General features: G+C 33.3%; 2 protein-coding genes across 8 annotated transcripts in view; one reads left to right on the top strand and one right to left on the bottom strand.

Annotated features, from left to right (window-relative positions):
* The window catches only part of PCB (Pyruvate carboxylase), a 132,691-nt gene that overhangs the window by 93,346 nt on the left and 18,395 nt on the right, over positions 1-20,950 (bottom strand). For 2 of the 6 annotated variants that reach the window (XM_089697523.1, XM_089697527.1), the window contains exons 11-25: positions 20,778-20,868; positions 20,146-20,281; positions 19,453-19,635; positions 17,901-17,951; positions 17,128-17,377; positions 16,577-16,724; positions 15,959-16,218; positions 15,040-15,254; positions 14,207-14,417; positions 13,596-13,802; positions 13,118-13,226; positions 12,815-12,940; positions 11,743-11,904; positions 11,203-11,278; positions 9,640-10,687 (exon numbers count right to left, since the gene is read on the bottom strand). In XM_089697523.1, the coding sequence (XP_089553649.1) occupies positions 10,512-10,687; positions 11,203-11,278; positions 11,743-11,904; positions 12,815-12,940; positions 13,118-13,226; positions 13,596-13,802; positions 14,207-14,417; positions 15,040-15,254; positions 15,959-16,218; positions 16,577-16,724; positions 17,128-17,377; positions 17,901-17,951; positions 19,453-19,635; positions 20,146-20,281; positions 20,778-20,868 (2,401 nt within the window). In that variant the 3' untranslated portion in view covers positions 9,640-10,511. Of the gene's footprint in view, positions 1-9,639; positions 10,688-11,202; positions 11,279-11,742; positions 11,905-12,814; positions 12,941-13,117; positions 13,227-13,595; positions 13,803-14,206; positions 14,418-15,039; positions 15,255-15,394; positions 15,422-15,958; positions 16,219-16,576; positions 16,725-17,127; positions 17,378-17,900; positions 17,952-19,452; positions 19,636-20,145; positions 20,282-20,777; positions 20,869-20,950 lie in introns of those variants that run through there. The other 4 variants (XR_016315888.1, XM_089697524.1, XM_089697525.1 and 1 more) reach the window with 4 other exon arrangements.
* Positions 753-6,099, top strand: LOC149487227 (uncharacterized). 2 transcript variants are annotated; one of them, XM_089697498.1, is made up of 5 exons: positions 753-1,269; positions 2,074-2,372; positions 2,618-2,700; positions 2,846-4,189; positions 4,510-6,099. In XM_089697498.1, exons 1-5 carry the CDS (start codon positions 1,152-1,154, stop codon positions 4,769-4,771), a joined length of 2,106 nt encoding a protein of 701 aa, XP_089553624.1. In that variant the 5' UTR covers positions 753-1,151; the 3' UTR covers positions 4,772-6,099. The 2 variants fall into 2 exon arrangements, with proteins under 2 accessions (XP_089553624.1, XP_089553625.1); XM_089697499.1 differs by having other exon boundaries at positions 753-1,252.

Below are 20,950 nucleotides of genomic sequence, written 5' to 3' on the forward strand. Positions count from 1 at the left end.
CTCATATAATCCTATTGACTTTATAAGTTTATAGTTTCTTCATTCTTTACAAGAGCATTCATGACTCATTATTTTCAAATAAACAAAAATCAAAAGCCGTGCGGGCGATACTTGCAGCCTTCTTGCTTCGAGGTATACGGAACTAGACCGATAAGCTGCGAGATCTGTCGCGAGTCGCGACTCGCGAGTAGACGCAGTCATGTTTGCACTCGTGTTTGCATGTTACATGACAGTTCTTGCAGAAGTTTACTTGCAGATGGAAACGCGGCCCAGAGTATTTAAAAAAATTATAATTTTCTCCTAATTTTTTTTCCTAATAATGCAGCAACGCTATAGCGGTATAATCGTAATTAAAACTAAATACTAACTATTTGTTTTTGTTATTAGTTTAATTGATATAGGGCACAAGTTTTCAAAACGATTAGACTATTTTTTATATTTCAATCATTATTTCTAGATTTATCGTACATATTTATCATTATGTGAACACTATTTTAATATTTATCACTAGAATAATTAAACAAGACGTGAAGAATGATCGTACTTCATTATCTCGGAGCAATTAACAGGCTTGTTAATTAGTCCGAGTTCAATAAACTAAATTTGTCGTAAATTTGTACTAGAAATTGTACCACAGAATCGTACAGTCAAAATGTTACTTGAGTAATTGGAATATGTACTTGCAACACTCAACAATAATTCATAAAAATGACAGATTAATATAAATTTAAGTTATCTGTATTCTCAATTCTGTATACATAGAGTATTTTTTTTGTAAATATCTATAAAATCTTTCTCTTATAGTTTGATCTAAATTCTAAATATTGTTTTTATATGTTTATGTGAATAGATGTTTGTTCAATTCTAATAAAATCAGTGAAATAATGTAATAAAGTTAATAAAAACGCAACTGCGCTACGCGTATAATAATAAACATTTCCTTCTATGAGTGTTAAATATTCGTAGATTTTAGTCTTTTGAAAGTGCATTCGCCAAACTTTCTTTTATGTAAATGTGAAAATTCGATTACAACATCGTATGACAAATCTTATATTCATTTTACGCAAGGTGTAAACAAAGTAGCGCCGGCATCGTATGTTCTAGATGTCGACGCGCAATACGCGTGATCATGATATTTTGGTCTTGAATATATGAACATGGAACGTCTATCTCATGACTTAAACCTCGCGCTGGAGGAAAGTAACTGCGGCAGGCAGGAGCGTAGGAAGCTAGGGCTCCGGAGACGCACCAGGTCTGCGGGGAATCTGCGTTAGTTTTGTTGTCATTATTATCACTAATCAAACGTGACTGTCACCTTGGCCTATTTTGCATAATAATTTTGCTTGTATTATACATTTGTAAGCATAAATCTATTCAGTATTTGTCTTTCTTCTTAGGAGAAGGAATGTTTAGAAAGCTTTATAGGTCAATGTATAAATACCTTTTGAGATAGAAAAATTTTTAGAGACCCAATAAAAATATACCCTTATACTTATTAATTTTAATTTATGGGCAGATCACTTGGATAATAAATATTATGCTTGAAGGACTAAGGTTCTCTAAGCTTATTTTTAAGTGCTTGTGACTTTATTAAATGTATGTGTAGTATTATGTACCCACACATTGTAATTGATGGTTTTTCTAATATCTTACTGACAGTCAGTTATAAGTATAGAAAGTAAAAGGTATATTTGTTTATATGTATTAATGATGAAATGACCACTTTAAAAATTGTAATGAATGTTTGTCTTAAGTTATAAATGAAAATTAAGTTTCATAAATGGCTAACTTCACATAAGTCTTATTCTGTAGAAATTGTTTAGAATAAAGTCTCTAGTTACATCTACACTATGGATATTAAAATTTTGATGATTGGATGAAGTGAAAGCAAAAGTAATTTCATAATTTAAGCAGCAGTTAAAAAAACATTACTAATAAGTGGGACTAGGTCGATTTGTGTAATAATGTCCTATAATATATATATAAAAAAAAAACAAAAACAAAACAAAGAGAACCTTCCAATACAGAATCGCTAGTTTTGCAAAAACGTCTTAACAATTTCGTATATTACAGCTGCCGCAGTGACAGTGAGCCTGGTTGACGATGGCAGCTCAAGCAGCCCCCCACAAGCGCCTCTCATCACACAACCACTATCAGACTCCGACGACCCACAAATCAACATCCACACATCAGCGATCAAGTCTCGGCATTACTGTCAAATTGGCAATTTTGAATCGGACTCATTCAATGAAAACTTCTCACCCACTAGACCAGCGAATACAAGAAGGAAACGGAGGTTTAAGAAGATGCCCGTGGACTATTCTGATGGGAAACACTCGCCGCCGATTGAAATATTGAGCGTCAGTACGGAAGTATGTTTTTGAATGAAATATAAGCTATTATAGTGTTAGGAGTAGGTCTAACACCCTAAATTCATAAAGTAATAGTACTCTTTTGTAGACAATGTCAATATATAATGACAATAATATAGTCATTAAGTGAATTGCAATTGTTAAAAAAAGAAAAATTTTGTTCCATCCTCATTTTTAATCAAGACAACAATAAATTTTATCTGTTTAATGTGATAAATTTTTATTTTCTAAATATTTCTTTTCAGCCTAATGCCTTGCCGGCTACAATAACACTTCAAGCACCACGGCTATCACCTCTTATACATGTTTCAAAACATAAGCAAGAAAGGTCAGTTTTTCATTTCTATTGTGAATATTTACTATTATCAACTTTTACAATACAATCACAAAATTCTAAAACAAAACATAACAAGTAGTTGTGATATATTTTCTCTTAATATAAGACTATATTAGACATTGTTTTTTTTTTACAGAAATGCCTTCTGCGGTAAAAGAAAATGGTCACATCGGGACAAAGGTGATTCTTGCGAAATGAGAGAACGGTCGTTCAGTGGGGGCTGCTCTTCGAAGTCTGTGTTTTTCAAAAACGATTTTAAATCCAGAAAACATGACAGTGAGAAAAAACGAAAAGAGTCTCTATTGCAGCCTGGGAAGATCATTCTGAAATCGCAAAATCCAGACGAAGCCAAACCTGCAAACTTTACAAATACTCCATCGCTGCCGGGCAGTTCTAGTTTCAACTTTGTGTACAAAAACTCTAAAAACGGCACTCCTACTTTATCCAAAATCACTGGTTATAAAATAACCACTGATTTGCCACCATTCTTCAGTCCATCGTGCAGTAGTAGCGATGGGAAATACAATAGGAAAATCAAAGTACTAAATAAAACACACCCACAGACTTCACTACGAAATCCTTTGAATTTCGATGATAATACTGGGGGGATGGATTGTGGAGACGAAAGTAGTTCACTCAGCAGCAGTGATTCGGATGCAGGTGGGCATAACGGTAGTGACGGGGAAGGTGACGATGAACTTACAGACTGGCCAGGGATCGAAGAACTAAAGGTTTTCAACAAGAGCCTCACATTTAAATCTTCCAAATCAGTCAACAATAACTTCACAAAATCTATAAGTAACATGCCTCCTCCCAAGAGGCTAAAGAAAGAGTGCGGACAGACAAAAAACTTCTGGGCGGGTTCCAAGAGCAGGTTTAAGAAAAAACGCGCAAAAGTAGACTCGGGAAACGACGATGACGCAATGATGTCCGATTCTAAAACCATCGTCGACGTCGATGACGAAGACTCTAGAGACCCAAAAGATGTTTTACCTCATTCTTCCTTCACAACTTTTAGTGATCTAAAAAACGCCGGGCCATCAGCCACAAATACGGACCAAACGTTTTTTCGGTCATTTCAAGCGTTTCAAGAGAAGAAAGAGGGCAAGGAAGAGTTTGTGTCGACACCGCGAACGAATTTCTCACTTCAGAAAACGTCGTCGAGTGATCTCAATTTGAGCGAGAAGTCGCCGCAAAGCGATCATTATTTTAGCGAACATTCGATGGGAAATAATGCCGTTACAGAAGTTAGAGAGATTCGAGCTGGGTGTAGACGAATACGGGAAGAAAGGCCGGGCTTCTTAATACTTAGTGCGGCAAATGAGCAATTGTCTAGATTTCTGCAGGATTCTTGTCAGACTGAGCTAAAACTGCCGAGCCTGCAAGACCCAGAGGAGAGGGAAAAGCTAGAGTCGCTCGCGAAACTTTACTCGTTAGAGATGCAAGTGGAGTTGGGACGACCTGTACTGAGGAAGACTAGGTAAGGAGAGTAATTATTGTTAAATCTAGACTATTTAATTTCGAATTTAAATTTAGTTAAATTAAGAATACATACTACCTTCAAAATTAATCACATTAACTTCTCGCGTATTTGGTCAGTAATAAAGTTTTTCAAGAGCAAAACTTATTTTATTTTTATTACAAACTAGCTGCCGCCGTTGATATTATTCTACCCTATGGCCCCTTTTTCGTGTTGTCTCGTGTTAACAAAAAAAAGTGAGCTGAATTGGTAGATTGGTTCGCGAGTTATACGCTTAGCAACACATTTGGCGATTAATTTATTAAATTTTTCAATTACAGTAACACAATGCAAGCAGTCCGCGTAGAACACTCATACCACAATTTTCCCTCCGATCACAAGAGACGTTGCTACGGCGAAGACGCAGACTCCAGTCTAAGCCTAAGCGATCCCAACTCAGTCAGCTCGATCAATGATTTGGAACAAGACTTCGACAAAAACTGTGATACACTCAAGAAAAATGAGAAAAGTGTACATATAACAGATATTAATGACGCTCTGATTGATAAGACGTTGTTACACCATCCGGGAGATTTAGATTAAGCTTCTGGAAAATGGCACAAGACATGGAAGGTTTAGGATTGCTGAAGGAAATAAATCATGGAGAGAGACAAACATCTAGAAAAGCTTAGAAAATGTGTCTTGTACATTATTAACACATTATTATAATGTTTGATTCCAAATGAAAGAGACAAAAATTGGCTTGGTTGTAATGATATATTGACCTCATAATCGCTTTACGTTAGTAGCGAATATTAATGCTCTATTGGCTTATTTGAGGCTATGAAATACTTAAACAGTTTGGCTTCATTGTACAATGAAACATTTTAAGACATATATTCATTTAATTTTACAAAAAATAGTATTTCTCGTTGTTAAAATAATCGGTGATATACTTATGTGTTAGAGTTTTGATATTTATAATGGAAGTTAAATACCCCGCAGTCGTAGTTTTCCTTACGGGTTATTGATTTTCGACTTTATTTCCAAGAGATGATGTTGAAATTTAATCATCCGTAAGCAAAATAAACTTTTTTATGAAAAATATTTGAACATAATCTTAAATAACTTATATACTTAAACTCTTGATTCTTAAAATGTTTATGAGATTTTACGTAAAATTGTAGAAAAGCGATGTGAATAGGATGTTTCTCCTTTAATTAATAATATGTAATTGATTTAGTGTTTGTTATTGGCCAGACTATGGACTAACTGATACTGATACTGATCCCTTTTTAAATCACTATAATACGATGTTTAAAGTGCTAAATTATAAAAAAATAATACAAGAGTATGAAACAAATATGTTTTTTTTAAATATGTATTTCATTTTAGCAACATAGCTTAGAGTTGATGACGCATGTTAAAATATTCTCGCCCGAGGAGCAACAACATTAATAAAACAAAGTTCTGGCAACATGTTGATCAACTGTTGCCCTTTGCTTGGCTTTGGAATGATCAGTCTTTTAGTGAGGAAATATAAATTATGTGGCAAAGTTAAAATTAAAATTTTATTGGTTTAGGCTCTTAAAATGGATCTCGAATTTGGACATAATATTTAGATTTTTAAAATTTTGAAGCGTAATATTAAGATTGAACCTTTTAGGTTTTTATTTTTTATTTTATTAAGTGTAAGTTATAAAGCAGCAGACGAAAGTTTCATTTTAAACATATCTTAGTTTATTAATGAATATTATATTAACTATTTTGACACAAAAGTTTACATTAATTTAATAAAATAAACTTGTTAATAATAAAAGATAGTACTTGCTTTGCGTTGCGTGCATTTTTACAAAACTTTAATTACAATGTTAAAATAGAATTATTTAAAACTGTACGACAATTAACAAAAATAATAACCACATAACGAATTTTGTTAATTATTTTAAATCCTTATTTTAATTAGTGTTAGGGACCAATTTTCTTTGATTTTTGTCTTTATTTTTACGATAACAACCACTAAAAAAATAATTCTTAATGTGATGTTTAACGAACGAATATGTTAGTTTTATAATTTGATTCAACGAATGTATCAAATTTTAATCATTATATCAAATATTTGATGTAAAAATAACGATTTGAAGTTATATGAAACACATTACTTATATAGAAATTAGAATTGCTTCTTTAATAAGGTCCTTAAAAATGATTTGTTCGTAATTTATAAGATTACTTGGCCCATTTTTTGGCATGTTTATGTTCCTTTAGATTATAGCTCTCTGCATATAATTGTGCCCTTTAAACAGCGAACATTCATTTTTTATATTTTTGGAATTACCAACAAAAAAAACTAGATTTGGCAACATTTATATGCATGGGCGTAATGTATTGTAAAATACTGCCATATTTTTTTCGAATATATTGTAAATAGTTTTAATGTACCTGTATTTTTTTTCCCTTATTTTTTTGTATTCACCTTATTATTTTGAAACTGTTGAACAATTATAAAATTTAAACCGAGTTTAGATTAGTTTAATGTATCTTTAGAGTTTTCTATACATTGAGATAATATTAATAGGAGACGACACCGCCTATATCACTTATGTTCCACTCAACATACGTCATGTGACGTATGTTGAGCGGTATTTTTTAATGGTTTTAAAGTGAAACGCATCAAACATGCCTTCGTGTGTGTTACGATATTGCACAAATAATACAAATAATACGGAAAAGTGCAAAGGAATAACTTTCATCGTTAAGTAACTAACTAAATAATAATTTTTAAAACTTAGTTAGAGTAAAAAATGGCGCACAGATTTTGTTCGTGGTGTCTCCTCCATACGTAGTAATATTATCTCAATGTTTCTATATGAATATAATATTATAATGGTTGCATTGATTGAATAAACAATAATAATTATACTTTTTTAAAAAGTTCTGCTTGTTTTTTTCTTGCCCTTGGTAAGCTTAACCCTAACTCGAAATAATAGAAAATGTAGGTACTTTAATGGATTTTTTCATAATGATTGAAAACTTACGCTATACACAAAGGTACCAGTTAAAATCGTTATATTATTTAGTTTCAATTCGTAACTACTAAACTACTTATAATTATCACAAATTACCACTGTTGAGGTTAAAGTTCTCTGTTTACTGAAAAAAGTACCTAATTTTGAAGTCATACATTTGGATCATTTGGATATTTTTTGCATTTACAAGCCCAGTTTTCAAGATGCATACAGATTTTAGATTTCAGTTAACGGAAGTATTCGGTATTTCGAATGTTATTATGAGTTTAAGAACAGAAATTTCTAACAGCCTTCCTACATTAATGCATTTCCTAGTTTATACAATGTACATGAAAATGTTCGTTTTATTAATGTGCCCTCTTCACAATGGACAGCGTTGATAAAATAAATGATAATTGATGTTTGCCGCCATTACGGCGATCATGAATAAACATCTGCAATGACGGCCGATCATATTATTTTAGGCTCTCTACACTATCGTGATTGCCTAGAGTCTAGGCCCTAGACTACTCGCCCAACGCTGTTCATTGTGAAGAGGTCTAGTTAGGTCGAATCCATTTTAATGTCAATTTTAAAGCTTTATATGCAACTAGCGGTCCGCCCCGGCTTCGCCCGTGGTACATGTTTACGTTTTCTCTACATAAGAACCATCCTCGTACTTCAAGGAATATAATAAAAAAAGAATTATCGAAATCGGTTCAGCCGTTCTTGGGTTATGCGCTTACCAACACATTTTGCGATTCATTTTTATATACAGGGTGTAATCGTTAAGTGTGCACAGGCGATTATTCCGTAACTATTACAGATATCAAAAAACTTTAAACTGATATCGAAAGTACTTTACCTAATGAGTAAAATGGCCATAATAAATTTTTAAAAATAATACGAGAAATATCTAAAAAATTAACTTTAAACCCTCCCATACATTTAGTATGAGATATGAATATCCCATGTACATGGGTTGATCCAAAAGTAATGATAATCAATATTAAACAAGGTCATTACAGTTAAAATAATTATGTATTTCTCTAGATAGTCTTCTAACTAGATAATATACTTCGATATTTTTTTTCCTTAACTCAGAAAAAAAAAAACTTTGACTTCATCTACAAAAACCCCTCAAAATCGGCCATCACTTCGCTGTCGTCTTAAAATTTCTTGTATCGACGGTGTTTCTTGTGCCGAGGTAAGAGATAGAATTAACTAGGAGCTAGATCTTACAAACAGGGTGGGTATTCAAGCATTTTCAATGCCGATTTTTGATTGGCAGCCATCGCAAATGACGCTTTGTGATCTGGATCGCAACTGACGCTTTGTGATCTGGTGCGTTGTCTTGGTAAACCAACATTCCGCCAACCCGCAATCTTTTAATTTGGTCTGTGTAGTAAGAGCCCTGTGTAGTAGTGGCTACCTTCTTAAAATATTCCACATTTCTTCAGTGTCCCAAAAAACTACGGCTTTAATCTATCCCTCTAATTTTCACTTTGAAAATCTTCACCGTCACTTTGGAAGCTCGCATCCAGGCCATTGATTGTTTCTTGGTTTCAGCATAAACATGGTGAACCCAGGTAACGCCCATGGTCACAAATCGTGACAAAAAATTATCCTGAACTCATTAAAAATTTAGAAATTCACCCTCTAAATGTCGAATCGTTGTTTCTTCTTTTCGTCGGGAAACATTTTGGCTCGCACTGTTCACATTAAAATTAATGTTAATACTTGGAAACGTGGCCTGTAGATATAATTTTTTTGTGATAACTTAGTGATTACATGAGCAAGCATAAAACATTTATTTTATATTTTTATGTGCACAGGAAATACCCAATTATCATTACTTTTGGATCAACCTATACATTTAATATGAAAGATTTTAGCTTTTTTTTGTTTTTTTGGTTTTCTGCTTTAATTACTTCGCAAATTTGGAGGGAAGTTCATTTAGAAACTGTAAATAGACCTCCTCATTGTATTGCACAATAAGGACGTCACTTCGAAAATCTACTATGAATACAAAATGTATGGGAAATAAATTGTATGGGAGCGTTTAATGTAACATTTTTGGTTATTTCTCGTTTTATTTTTAAAAATTTATTATGGCCATTTTACTCATTAGGTTAAGTACTTTCGATATCAGTTTAAAGTTTTTTGATATCTGCAATAGTTACGGAATAATCGCTTGTGCACACTTAACGATTACACCCTGTATAAGAGATATGTAAACATTTGATATGTATTAAAGAATCTTAATGGCTGGAGGCACATAACAACAAAAGAATAGAAGAAATTCAAATGCTAAGGTGGAATCAAGAGTGGCCTAGCTCAGCAGTCGAAATCGTAACCAAAATAGGACAACGAGGCGGGTTCGAACCACGCGTCATAAATAATAATCAAATATAAGCGAATCAAAATTTTATCAAATAGAAGTATTCAGAATAAAACACAATATTTTAATACACATTTATTCTCAAATAAATTGCAAAATTAACAAATAAAAATCATAACAGTGAGCACCATTACATATCTAATCGTTTGACGATATAAAAATAACAAAAACTGGCAATATCAGACTTTCCATGTGATTTTTCAAATGTCTTTAAGAAATTGTGGAATGACATTACATCTCTACTCTTATGGCAAAATCATGAATATTTTTATTATTTAATTAAACATCTAAATAAAATAAAACTTATAACAAATTTATATTTTTGTACTATGTTGATTAAGTCGCACGACTGTTACATAGTTTTTTATCACATTATTAAATTTCCAAAGTATGTCAACCTACCCTCATCATTCCATAAAATACAATCATGCTTTAAAATATTAAGTAAATAACATAAAGCTAACTTTAAATAACAAAGGAAGCCCGCAACAATGAAATACACAATAAATATTAAAAATCATAATATATAGAAAAGAGTACATTTTGTGCCTACATCTATTAAATATTATAACAAAAATATCCCGCGTTATTGCACATCGTATAAACAACAAAAACAAACAAAGACAGTCTTGAGATGATTATGACGGTCTATCTCTATATAATTTTGATTTATATAATTTCTATTAATATAATTAAATTGACAGATTCATAATTTCATTAAATTTTTATCTAAATAATTTGCATACAACTTGATAATCCTTAAAACAAAACATTTACATACATATTCGCTAATTTCAAATCACGACATAAATTTAAACTAAAACCGTTCATCGAACCACAGATAATCTATAACTGTGACAAACGTCAAATTTGACAGATGTCTCCGACCACAGATTATATGTGACATAGACAAACGTCAAATTTGACAGTTCATTTATTCCTCAATGGTACAGATAAGGTCATCTCCCTCCAATTTCTGTCCGTTTGTAATGGCGACGGTTTTCACGGTACCGGCTTGAGGGGCTTGTACTATCATTTCCATTTTCATGGCTGATAAGACTGCGATTGGCTGGCCTTTATCTACTTTATCGCCTTCTTTCACTTTGATTGCTGTAAAAATAAGTTTGAGTATAGTTGTTATTAAACTGAATACATAACCAATGAAATGCTAAATCTTATGTTTATTAAAGTGAAACTTTTATTACATCGTCTCTTCACTTTTTGGTCTGTGTAGCGCATGTCGCGTGTATCGCGGCTGCCGAGTAGGTATACCTACTCGGCAGCCGACCGTCACGCGACATGCGCTACACAAAGCAGTGTTCGGAACCGTTCGAACAGTTTCACTTTTACCGTGGTTTCATAAAACCACACAACATTTTTTTTAATATAGTATTTTTTTTTACTTAATTGTTACTAATCGATACGATTTGAAAGCGATAGTTGTTAATATAATATTAGTATAATTTATAAAAGAGGTTAATCTCAATATATAGTATGAAGTTAGAGAATTTATTTGAAACTCAATATAGCTTTTTATAAAATCTTTCTTTATATTTTAATTCTTTTTGAGTGCAGAATAATCTATGATCCTATTTTAGTTGTAAAATTAATAAATCTCAACTTACTTAGTACTGTTCCAGGCATAGGCGCTCCAACTTGACTCTTGTCACCTTTCACCGCTTTAGGATGGATTTTCATGTCCTTTAAAAAAACATGAAACATATTAACAGACTTTGCTTGAAAAACATTACAATTTTTTGTGACCTTTACTCAACGAATGCACAACATTATAAAATTTGTTTAGTTATTTGGCTCTATAATACCAGCTTTTATATTCAAAACACTGAATGAAATTACAAAATTTACTCTCTATTTATTTTTTACGAGATTTTAATGGGAATTTTTTTATGATTTGTTTTTTTTTTCAATTTGCCACACATTCATATAACATCTATCATACATCTAAAAAAAGACGTGTGGCACTCGGGGACTGCCGCGGTAAAGCTATTGCATGCTATGCCTTCAAGCCACACCTCCGCGCCCGTCGGAGTGGGGAGCGTGAGGTTTTTTCGTTACGGAATTTCTCGATTCGGTCCCCGCGCTCAAGGCCCGCGATAGAAGCTATGCAATAGCTTAAAAAAAACATTTAAAAACTAAGTATTTACCTGGCTAGCCTTCTCATCTCTAATAAACACAGATCGCAATTGACCATTAAGCTCAAAGAACACTTCCCTCTCTCCCGCGGCGGTCATTTCGTCAGAAACTGCGACTGTCCTTATGTCTAGTGTTTTTCCACGCTCAATCTTTACTTCTATCGTATCGCCGACCTGCAAATGCATATATAAGTTAGATATTTTAAATTCATGATTATTTTATACTAGCTTTCCGCCTGCGGCTTCGCCCGCGTTTTCAAAAAAAACCCGCATAGTTCCCGTTCCCGTGGGATTTCCGGGATAAAACCTAGCCTATGTCACTCAGAAATGATGTAGCTTTCCAACAGTGAAAGAATTTTTCAAATCTGCCAAGTAGTTTCGGAGCCTATTCAATTCATACAAACAAACAAACAAACAAAAAATCAAACCTTTCCTCTTTATAATATTTGTATAGATGTATAGACAAGTTATTGAACTTTTTTATCGGGGTTGGAAAAAATTTAGTTAAGTTTTTCGTTACACGTGACATTTTTCCGTTACACGCCATCTTTTTCTTTTACCTACCACGCGTGATTCGACGTATTTCTGTAAAGTTGCATATAGTAAATTATTTTTTGAAAGATAAGGTCATAAAGAAGTTTCACTTCTTACGTGTGTACACTAGTACACGCACACATTTTTTTCTATATTAACAGCTACTTAGGTCAATGTTGCCAGAGTAATCCAGTATATATAGGTATTTTATGTAACAATAATATAATTAACTAAAAGGGAAACATAAATTCGATATGTTCAGTAAAAATAATTTTATATTTTTAGTTTTTAACCAATGTACGTTACATTTGTATAAAGCCCTGAAATTGGCAAAGGGCACAAAAATGTATGATTTCACATTTTTCATTGCTTTTAATTGCATAAAAAGACAACTAATCTCTTTGTCTTACTAGAAACTTAACCATAAATAATAAAAGTAGAACCACATACCGCATTTGTAAAATAATTTCAGAAAGACATATCAAAATATATTTTTGGACAAAACAAGTTTTAATTTCATTATTTTTTCTTGTCCCAATTAATTTCTTACCGTAGGTCCAACAAGGAAGGTCTTAGTGTCCAGATGTTTAACGGGTCCGTACTTATCGCGAATGCGGAAGTAATCGTTCGCAACTTGCGGGTACATGGCCGCCGACATTACGTCTTGGTCGTTTACCTGTAAAGTTATTTAGTTTCATACTGTCTTATCACAAAAAAACTTCAGACAGGTTTTAACATGAAGCGGCTTCACAGTCGTGAAGAACAGACAAAATATTTCACTAAATATCATCAATGCTATAGATTTTTTTTAGTATTTGCTAGAAAGTTTTTGATATAAAGAGGGTAATCTCACATCAGGATATGTTTCTTGGATGTCCTTTTTCAGTTTGTCGAAGTCCAAAGGCGGTAGCTCTTGTCCGGGACGACCCTCTATTCTTGGCATGTCCTTTAGTATTTTAGACCTGGGAAATTAATTAAATATATTAAAACCATATTGTTAGAAGTATAAAGTTTGGTTTGAAATTCTGTCTTAAATTAATGATGACGTTAATAAACCTCAACAATGTTTAACCAAATGGTATATTGAATATTATAATTCTCGTTCAATTAGTAAGTTTACTGATAAATATAAATTTATCACGCGAGTAATTTTCAGACATTTTAGTATTTTTGTACAAAAAAGCCAATATCAAACTTTATCTAACGGATAACATTTATAAATTAGAAAATAAAATCTAAATCAGCATTGACACTATTGTATGTAGTGTATTGTACGTGTCTATAAAATACATATAAAAGCATTATTTCCAATATTACACATATTAACATACCTCAAAGGTTCAGGGAAACCACCATACGGTATACCAATAGCCCCCTGGAAGAATTCCACCACAGACTTCGGGAAGGATAATTCTTCTGCTCTAGCGTGAATTTCCTCAGCAGTCAGTTTATTTTGCACCATGAATTGTGCCAAATCTCCAACTACCTTGGATGATGGGGTCACTTTGATTATGTCGCCCAGGAGGAGATTGGCTTCCCTGGAAAAAAAACACGTTTAAGTCTAAAAAAAAAACTCTAAATAAGGAGTCTATAATAGTAAGTCTAAAATAGTAATAAGGTAGAATATATTAAGTGCATTTATTAAATGTTCAACTAGAGTTTAATGTCTTTTTAATTTATTATTTATTTATTTTGTAAAAAAGGGACATTGCAATATTTTGTGCTTTAAAACTCAAAAAGCATGTGCAAAATGTATTATTTAATCGATAGACCTGAGTGCATTTTAAAGCTATTTGCTAAAATATCCAAGGGACCAATACAATTGAATCATGAGATTCTCAAAGCATCTATTGGTAATGTTAGAAAGAGATCTATCCGCAGAGAAATAACATTATGATCACCTATAAAAGCAGTTCTTAAAACTATCAGAACCTAGTATTACCTATAAGCCTTCTTAACCTCCTCAAACTGGCTTCCCAGACCCAAAGAAAAGGCCTGGAACTGCAGATTAGTGTACTGTCCTCCGGGGATCTCGTTTATATACACATCTGCGTTGCCGGACTTCATAGTGGCTGTGCATTCAAATGGGCCATAGAGGGTACGAGCTTGTTCCCAGTACGCGGAGTACTCGGATACCGTTTGAAGGGGGATTCCTGGGTAAAATTATTTGTATATTTAATTGGCAATTATGTAGTTATAATTGATGTTCTGAGGTGCTATTAAAGTAACAGATTTGTTTGTTATCGCTATGTAGAATATTTAATATTTATTTCCCTTGGTCATGGCATCACGAGTGAACAACTGGACCGATTTTGATGATACGTTTTTTGGTGTGGTTGTTATCTTCAAAAGAAAGATGAAAGGTTTTAATTTGATGGGTTTGACAATTTGCGCGAAGATAGGACAACGTCTGCTGGGTTAGCTAGTTAGCAGTTAGTGATGTATTATTTGTTGAAGTTGCAGATTTGCTGTGTAGTGTTCACTGTTAGAGCCCATGATATTCTAATTGTAATTTTGTAATTTTCAAAAATATATGAGTAGATCTATTTGTTAGTTGGGTTATCTGGAAGAGATGGCTCTGTAGCCATAAGGTCGCCTATTGTGCAATTTATGTATATTTTATTTAATGTTATTTCTTTATTTTGGTGTGTACAATGAAGCTTTCATTCATTCATTCTATTTGTCGCGGGATAAACATATCATACGTAGATTCTCCTCCACGAGTTCAAATTGGCCATTTAAACTGTCCAGCACCACCTTCTCATCACCACTCACCAGTATCCAGGCTGGTGGTCTGCAGGGCCGCCACCAGCGCCCCCATGCTGGGCTGGCTGGTGAGCCCCGACATGGAGTCCACGGCCACGTCCACGGCATCAGCGCCGGCTTCAGCACACGCCAACATGGCCGCCACGCCAGCGCCTGCTGTGTCGTGGGTGTGCACGTGGATTGGGATGTCGGGATGGCGGTCACGGATTGCCCCAATTAAAAGCCTGGATAGAAATATTGGAAAAAATTCAAACTTATTTACTCCTATGGCGATGAAAACACGAAGTGGGAGCCTCTGAGACGAGAACTCAGAAAAAATGAAAATGAAAATGAAATAATTAATACGTGGATCGTATCGGAGCGACGGTCACGGATGGCACCGATTAGAAGCCTGGATAGAAATATTGGAAAAAATTAAAAAAAAAAAGGTATAGCTATGCCTTCAAGCCACCCCTCCGCGCCCGTCGGAGTGGGGAGCGTGAGGTTTTTTCGTTACGGAATTTCTAGATTCGGTCCCCGCGCTCAAGGCCCGCGATAGAAGCTATGCAATAACTTAAAACAATGTATAAAGAAGAAATTTATAATAATACATCTTCGATCATCGAAAACAAATAGATACAAACAATTAAAAACAAATATTACGCGATAAAGAACTTCGTTCCAAAAAAAAACCTAATCAACATATCATATACATGGGTAATGTTTTGAAATTTTAATTCGTTTTATTAATTGAAAAACATTATATCTAGATTCTAGAAGATATAATCCAGTATCTTTTTTCACCAATGCTTAAAAAAATTGCTGACAGACTTGTAATCTTTCAATCCAACACCTAAAAAGCCTGATATTTCTACTGCAATGTCGTCATAATATAATTTACAAAAACAAACATGAAAACATCAAAAAGCACAACAATTCTAAAACTTACTTGGCAGCCTGTGGTTTCAACAGCCCAGCCATATCCTTAATACCCAGGACATGAGTACCAGCTTTAACCAGTTCGTCAGCGAGATTCACATAATACTTCAAGTCATATTTAGTCTTTTCAGGGTTGGACACATCTCCAGTATAGGAAATGGCCGCTTCTACCACTCCCCCGGCTTTGCCTGCGGCTTCCATACCGAGTATCAAGTTAGGTAGGTAGTTCAGGGAATCGAACACTCGGAATATGTCCATACCGGATTTCACCTGTGTTTAAAAAGAAATAGGGTTATTTTTGGCAAGTTCTATTAAGGAATAAAAACTTTATCGTCATTGGGATAAGCTACAATATTGCACATGCATCAGATTTAATTTATAAATTTTTGCAGATTTTAAAAGAAAGTGTAAATGTTTAATTTAGTTTTATCCGATAAAAATAAGGCCTTTTTAGTGGAGAAGATGTTTTTAGCCCATGTAAACCTATCAAAAACTACAGGATTATATCTATCTTGCTATCCTGCTTTTGTGTGCAGTTTTTATTTTTATAATTTAAATTATTATAACAAATACAGTCTTATCACAAGGAATACAGATCTTTCTTCCAGAACAAAAAATTAAAACTCACAGCCATATCACAGAACTTGAAGACCACGTTATCAGGGTAATTAGTGTATCCGACAGCATTAGCTCCTCGCAACAACATTTGGAAGGGAATGTTGGGGATCAAACGACGCATGTCTTCGAGACGCTCCCACGGACATTCGTGGAGGAACCTAGAATGTTTATTTAATATTTGTTTATTGTACGTTAACTAGGTTGAGTTGTGAGAAAATTTGAAAAATGCCATTTTATATTTTATAATTGCTATTTTCTTTTCCAAGTTTTATATAATTATCCTGACCCTTATAAGTCTATTTTGCAACATGGGAAATTATTTTTTTATTCAATGAAAAACTCAAAAATGTGTTTTTTTACAGTTTTTCTTGCCAGCACAAAATTGCAAGATACTAAATTATATTTAGCAATACGTTTTTCCTGTATTCGAGACTTATGCGAAACTACTTCGTATCCCAATAGAATAAGAGAAAGCAATAGACCCTTTTATATTTAAAACGTCAGGTTACCAATACCCGATACCTTTACATAATAATAAATGTAATAGAAAACTACACAAACCTCAAAGCAACATCAAACGTAGCTCCTCCCCAGTTTTCCAAAGCATATAAGTTGCTAAAGTTATGCGCAACATATGGAGACACAGCCAATAAATCGTGTGTACGCACACGAGTAGCAAGTAACGATTGATGAGCGTCACGGAATGTAGTGTCCATTAATAATAGTCCTTTGTTGTTTCGGACTGCTTTAGCGAATGCCTCTGGACCACCCTCTTGGAGAATTTGCTTGAAACCCTTTGGCGGTTTCACCACTGTTAGGTAATAAAACAGAATGTTACTACTACTACTGAACTACACTGTTTAGGTAAAAAAGAATAGAATAATAATAGAGTTATTCCATAGTGTTAGTGTAGAGTTATTCCAAAATGTTTTTTTTTTTTTTAAATAAAGCATAAGATTTACTGCCATAATAGCATGTTGTATTTAAAATTCCACAAAGTACAAATAATATACAAAAAAAAAATTGAATTTTAAATCGGATCACTAGGTTTATCATTTTCACCTATAAGAAGAGTTATTATGATTTTTTGATATAAAATAGAATTTGTTTTCGTATATTATTTATCATAACGAATATGGAATAAATAATTTAATATTAACACACGAAAAGGCTTAAAACGAACAAATTAAAGCAGATAATGTATTCATAATTCTATGGAGTTTCTGCCGGTTCTTCTCTGTAGATACTGCTTTCCGAAAAATATCTACTTATTTATACTTATAAATTTTATCTACAAACCAAGTATATGAAAATAAAATCTAAAATGTTCTTACCTGTATTCTCACCAGTCATTTCCTGCGCTTTAATGGCCTCTGGTGAAAGGTCTGAAGGAGGAAAAAACAATAATGACACAATGTTGTGCGACAATGTTCGTGGTGTGCACTTAAGCGTAAACCCAATGAAATGTTGGTTAAATAAACGAATATTAGTCGAAAATAAACGCAACCCAAAAGGGGGGAATATATGTTATATAGTTTTGTACAGAGTATAAAATATCCGGTAGTAAAAAGTATTGGCGTGGTATTGGCAGAAATAGAAATAAAAATAAACTTGAAATTCTAAGAAAATCGAAGGTTACTAAGTCGTGGTCATTAAAGCGGCTCGACGGAACACAGTGGGGTTTTAGTCGGTAAGAATCCGACATTGCCTACGGCTCCTTCCCCGGGCCGTGGGTATCTATGCAAGATTTCCCCACTTTAAAAAAAAAGGTAACTGAGTCGTTCTATAATATGAATTAAAAATGTCCATAAGTTTCGATAAGTTATGAAACGGATTATACCATTCATTAAATAAACAAAAAATCTAATTTCTTCTTAAACATTTTATACTCTGTAACAAATGCTTAAAAATAAAATAACTAACTAACAGCTCAAGCCAATAAAAAGGCGGTACAGACGCAAATAATGATTACTTGTGCGATAGGGCGTGGTCAGGAAACATCGAGAGAGTTCAAGCGACATCTATATACTGTTTGAACCTACCGTACCCAGAGCGGGCTGTAATTTGTAAATAACTTTAGTAATAGTTATTTATTTGGTCTTAAAAAACTATGGAATGGTGTGGCGAACATCACAATATTTTAACGGAATTTGTAAGTGGATAAATACAATTCCAAACTAAAATTATAGAAAGACAAATTTAAATTAACAGAAATTTAATGTTCTATTCCAACTGAATTAATACCGCACACTACAGTTTATAATTAAATTTTCACATTAATAAATTATTATGGTCGTAGTATTATGCTCGTGATTTGCCCTTATTATTGGTCTGGCTGAGTAAATATGTCGAATGTACATTATGGTTATAAAGTAACACAATTTAAATATTACAAACGAAAAGCGACCTTATAATCCTGTCATAAAGTACAATTTTAACGCACTCAAAGGTACCGGGGGTATATACAGTTTGACGCTAGACTTTGGCTATTACATTCCTATTTTTTCACTTTTGTTACTATCACCATACAATTAAGATTGACATTCGTCTTCATTAAATTGTTATTCTGCCCACACATAAAACACAAGGTACAAACGAAAAGCGACCTTATCACCCTGTAATAGAGTACAATTCAACTCACCCAAAGTTATCGGGGGTATATACGGTTTGAAATACAATTAAATTCCTATTTTTTGAGTTATAATAAGCTACCACTCATTCCACACAAGTTACAATCGAAAAACGACCTAACCACGATACAATTAAGATTGATAATACAAGCATTATGTTCGTTTTCATTATCTTGTCATACTACCCACACAAAACACACAAGTTACAAACGAAAAGCGACCTTATCACCCTGTAATAGAGTACAATTCAACTCACCCAAAGGTACCGGCGGTATATACGGCTTGACGCTAGATGGCGGTATATCTGTTGCTAAGGGCGTGGCTGGTCCGTTAACTAGCACATAGCCGAGGTAGTTGAGAATCTTTTGTGCTCGGTTTTGGGAGGCTTTGAACATGAATAACTGTGGGTTTTCGTCGATGAAGTATGTGTCTACCGCACCTGGAAATATAAAGAAAAATTGATTAGTATATTATAGTCATTGAAGTACATATATTTAAAGTGTAGGAAACATTTTTTCTGTTCATTCTTATGACAAAAAGCTTGAGAGTATACTCAAAATACTATTTCAATTATATATATAGCTATGTGAAATTAAATGTACATATAAGCTAACTAAGCTAGTTAAAGATTTTTAACGGAAACTAATTTTTTTGTAAGCACGATTGTTTATAGCAGGGATAGAGATGATACCACAATTACTTAAAAAGAGAATGAAGTGTTTTAATTCATACAGAACACGTGTACCAAAATAAAACTTTTTTGTCAAGATTCAAAGATACCAAAATCGTTGCATTACTCCTTGACGTGACCTTGAAATTTTACTCTCAACGCACCTAAAGAGGTTTCATTTAAGAGTTTATTTACTTAAAATACTATTGCAATATGATTGCAAAATATATCAATACGTAAAGACTATGAAAATAAAATAATATAGAATACTTGACTTACCATTTAGGAATTTCTGATTCTCCAATACATTGAGTAAGAACGGAATATTGGTTTTAACACCACGAATACGGAATTCGCGCAACGCTCTGTTCATTTTGGCCGCTGATGATGCTAAATCTTGTGCGTGTGAAATTACCTAAAAATACATTTAAATATGTTAATATACAATTTATTTACATATATTCACAGTGGATATTTTATTATGTACTAGCTTTCAGGCCACGACTTCGCCCGCGTTTTCAAAGAAAAACCCGCATAGTTCCTGTTCCCGTGGGATTTCCGGGATAAAACCTATCCTATTTCCTGGGGTAAAAAGTAGCCTATGTCCTTTCTCGGGTATCAAAATATCTCTATACCAAATTTCATGCAAATTGGTTCAGTAGTTAAGTCGTGATTGAGTAACAGACAGACAGAGTTACTTTCGCATTTATAATATTAGTATGGATTAACATTATAGCAGTATTATTAGGAATTATTGCAGTATGGCAATGCGTCGATATTCTTTGAGTTTTTTTTTTAAGAAAAATTGTTTAACTTTATTCATGCAGTTATTGAAAATTTATTAAAATGCTAAGTTTAAGTAAAATTTTATATATATCGATTTTGAAATATAAAAACAATTTTATTTTTACCTTAACGAGTAGCGAATCATAGTATGGAGAAATGATGGCCCCGGCGTATGTCGAAGCGGAGTCTAGACGAATACCCATACCTTCACCAGATCTGAAAATTATTAAAAATTACTAAAAAAACTTCACACGTATAAATATTTAGAAATCTATAAGTAGTAATTTAGAAGATTTTA

The sequence above is a fragment of the Colias philodice genome, chromosome 7, assembly GCF_061535455.1.
Source record: "Colias philodice isolate Cphi_HAF_F1 chromosome 7, ilColPhil1 Martin Lab GWU primary, whole genome shotgun sequence".
Lineage (NCBI taxonomy): Eukaryota > Metazoa > Arthropoda > Insecta > Lepidoptera > Pieridae > Colias > Colias philodice.

Excerpts from the sequence above, each read along its gene's own strand:
- LOC149487227 (XM_089697498.1), top strand. The coding sequence starts at position 1,152 with ATGAACATGGAACGTCTATCTCATGACTTAAACCTCGCGCTGGAGGAA. Across the intron at positions 1,270-2,073 it reads CAGGTCTGCGGGGAATCTGC|CTGCCGCAGTGACAGTGAGC; the intron begins GTTAGTTTTGTT and ends CGTATATTACAG. Across the intron at positions 4,190-4,509 it reads CCTGTACTGAGGAAGACTAG|TAACACAATGCAAGCAGTCC; the intron begins GTAAGGAGAGTA and ends TTTCAATTACAG.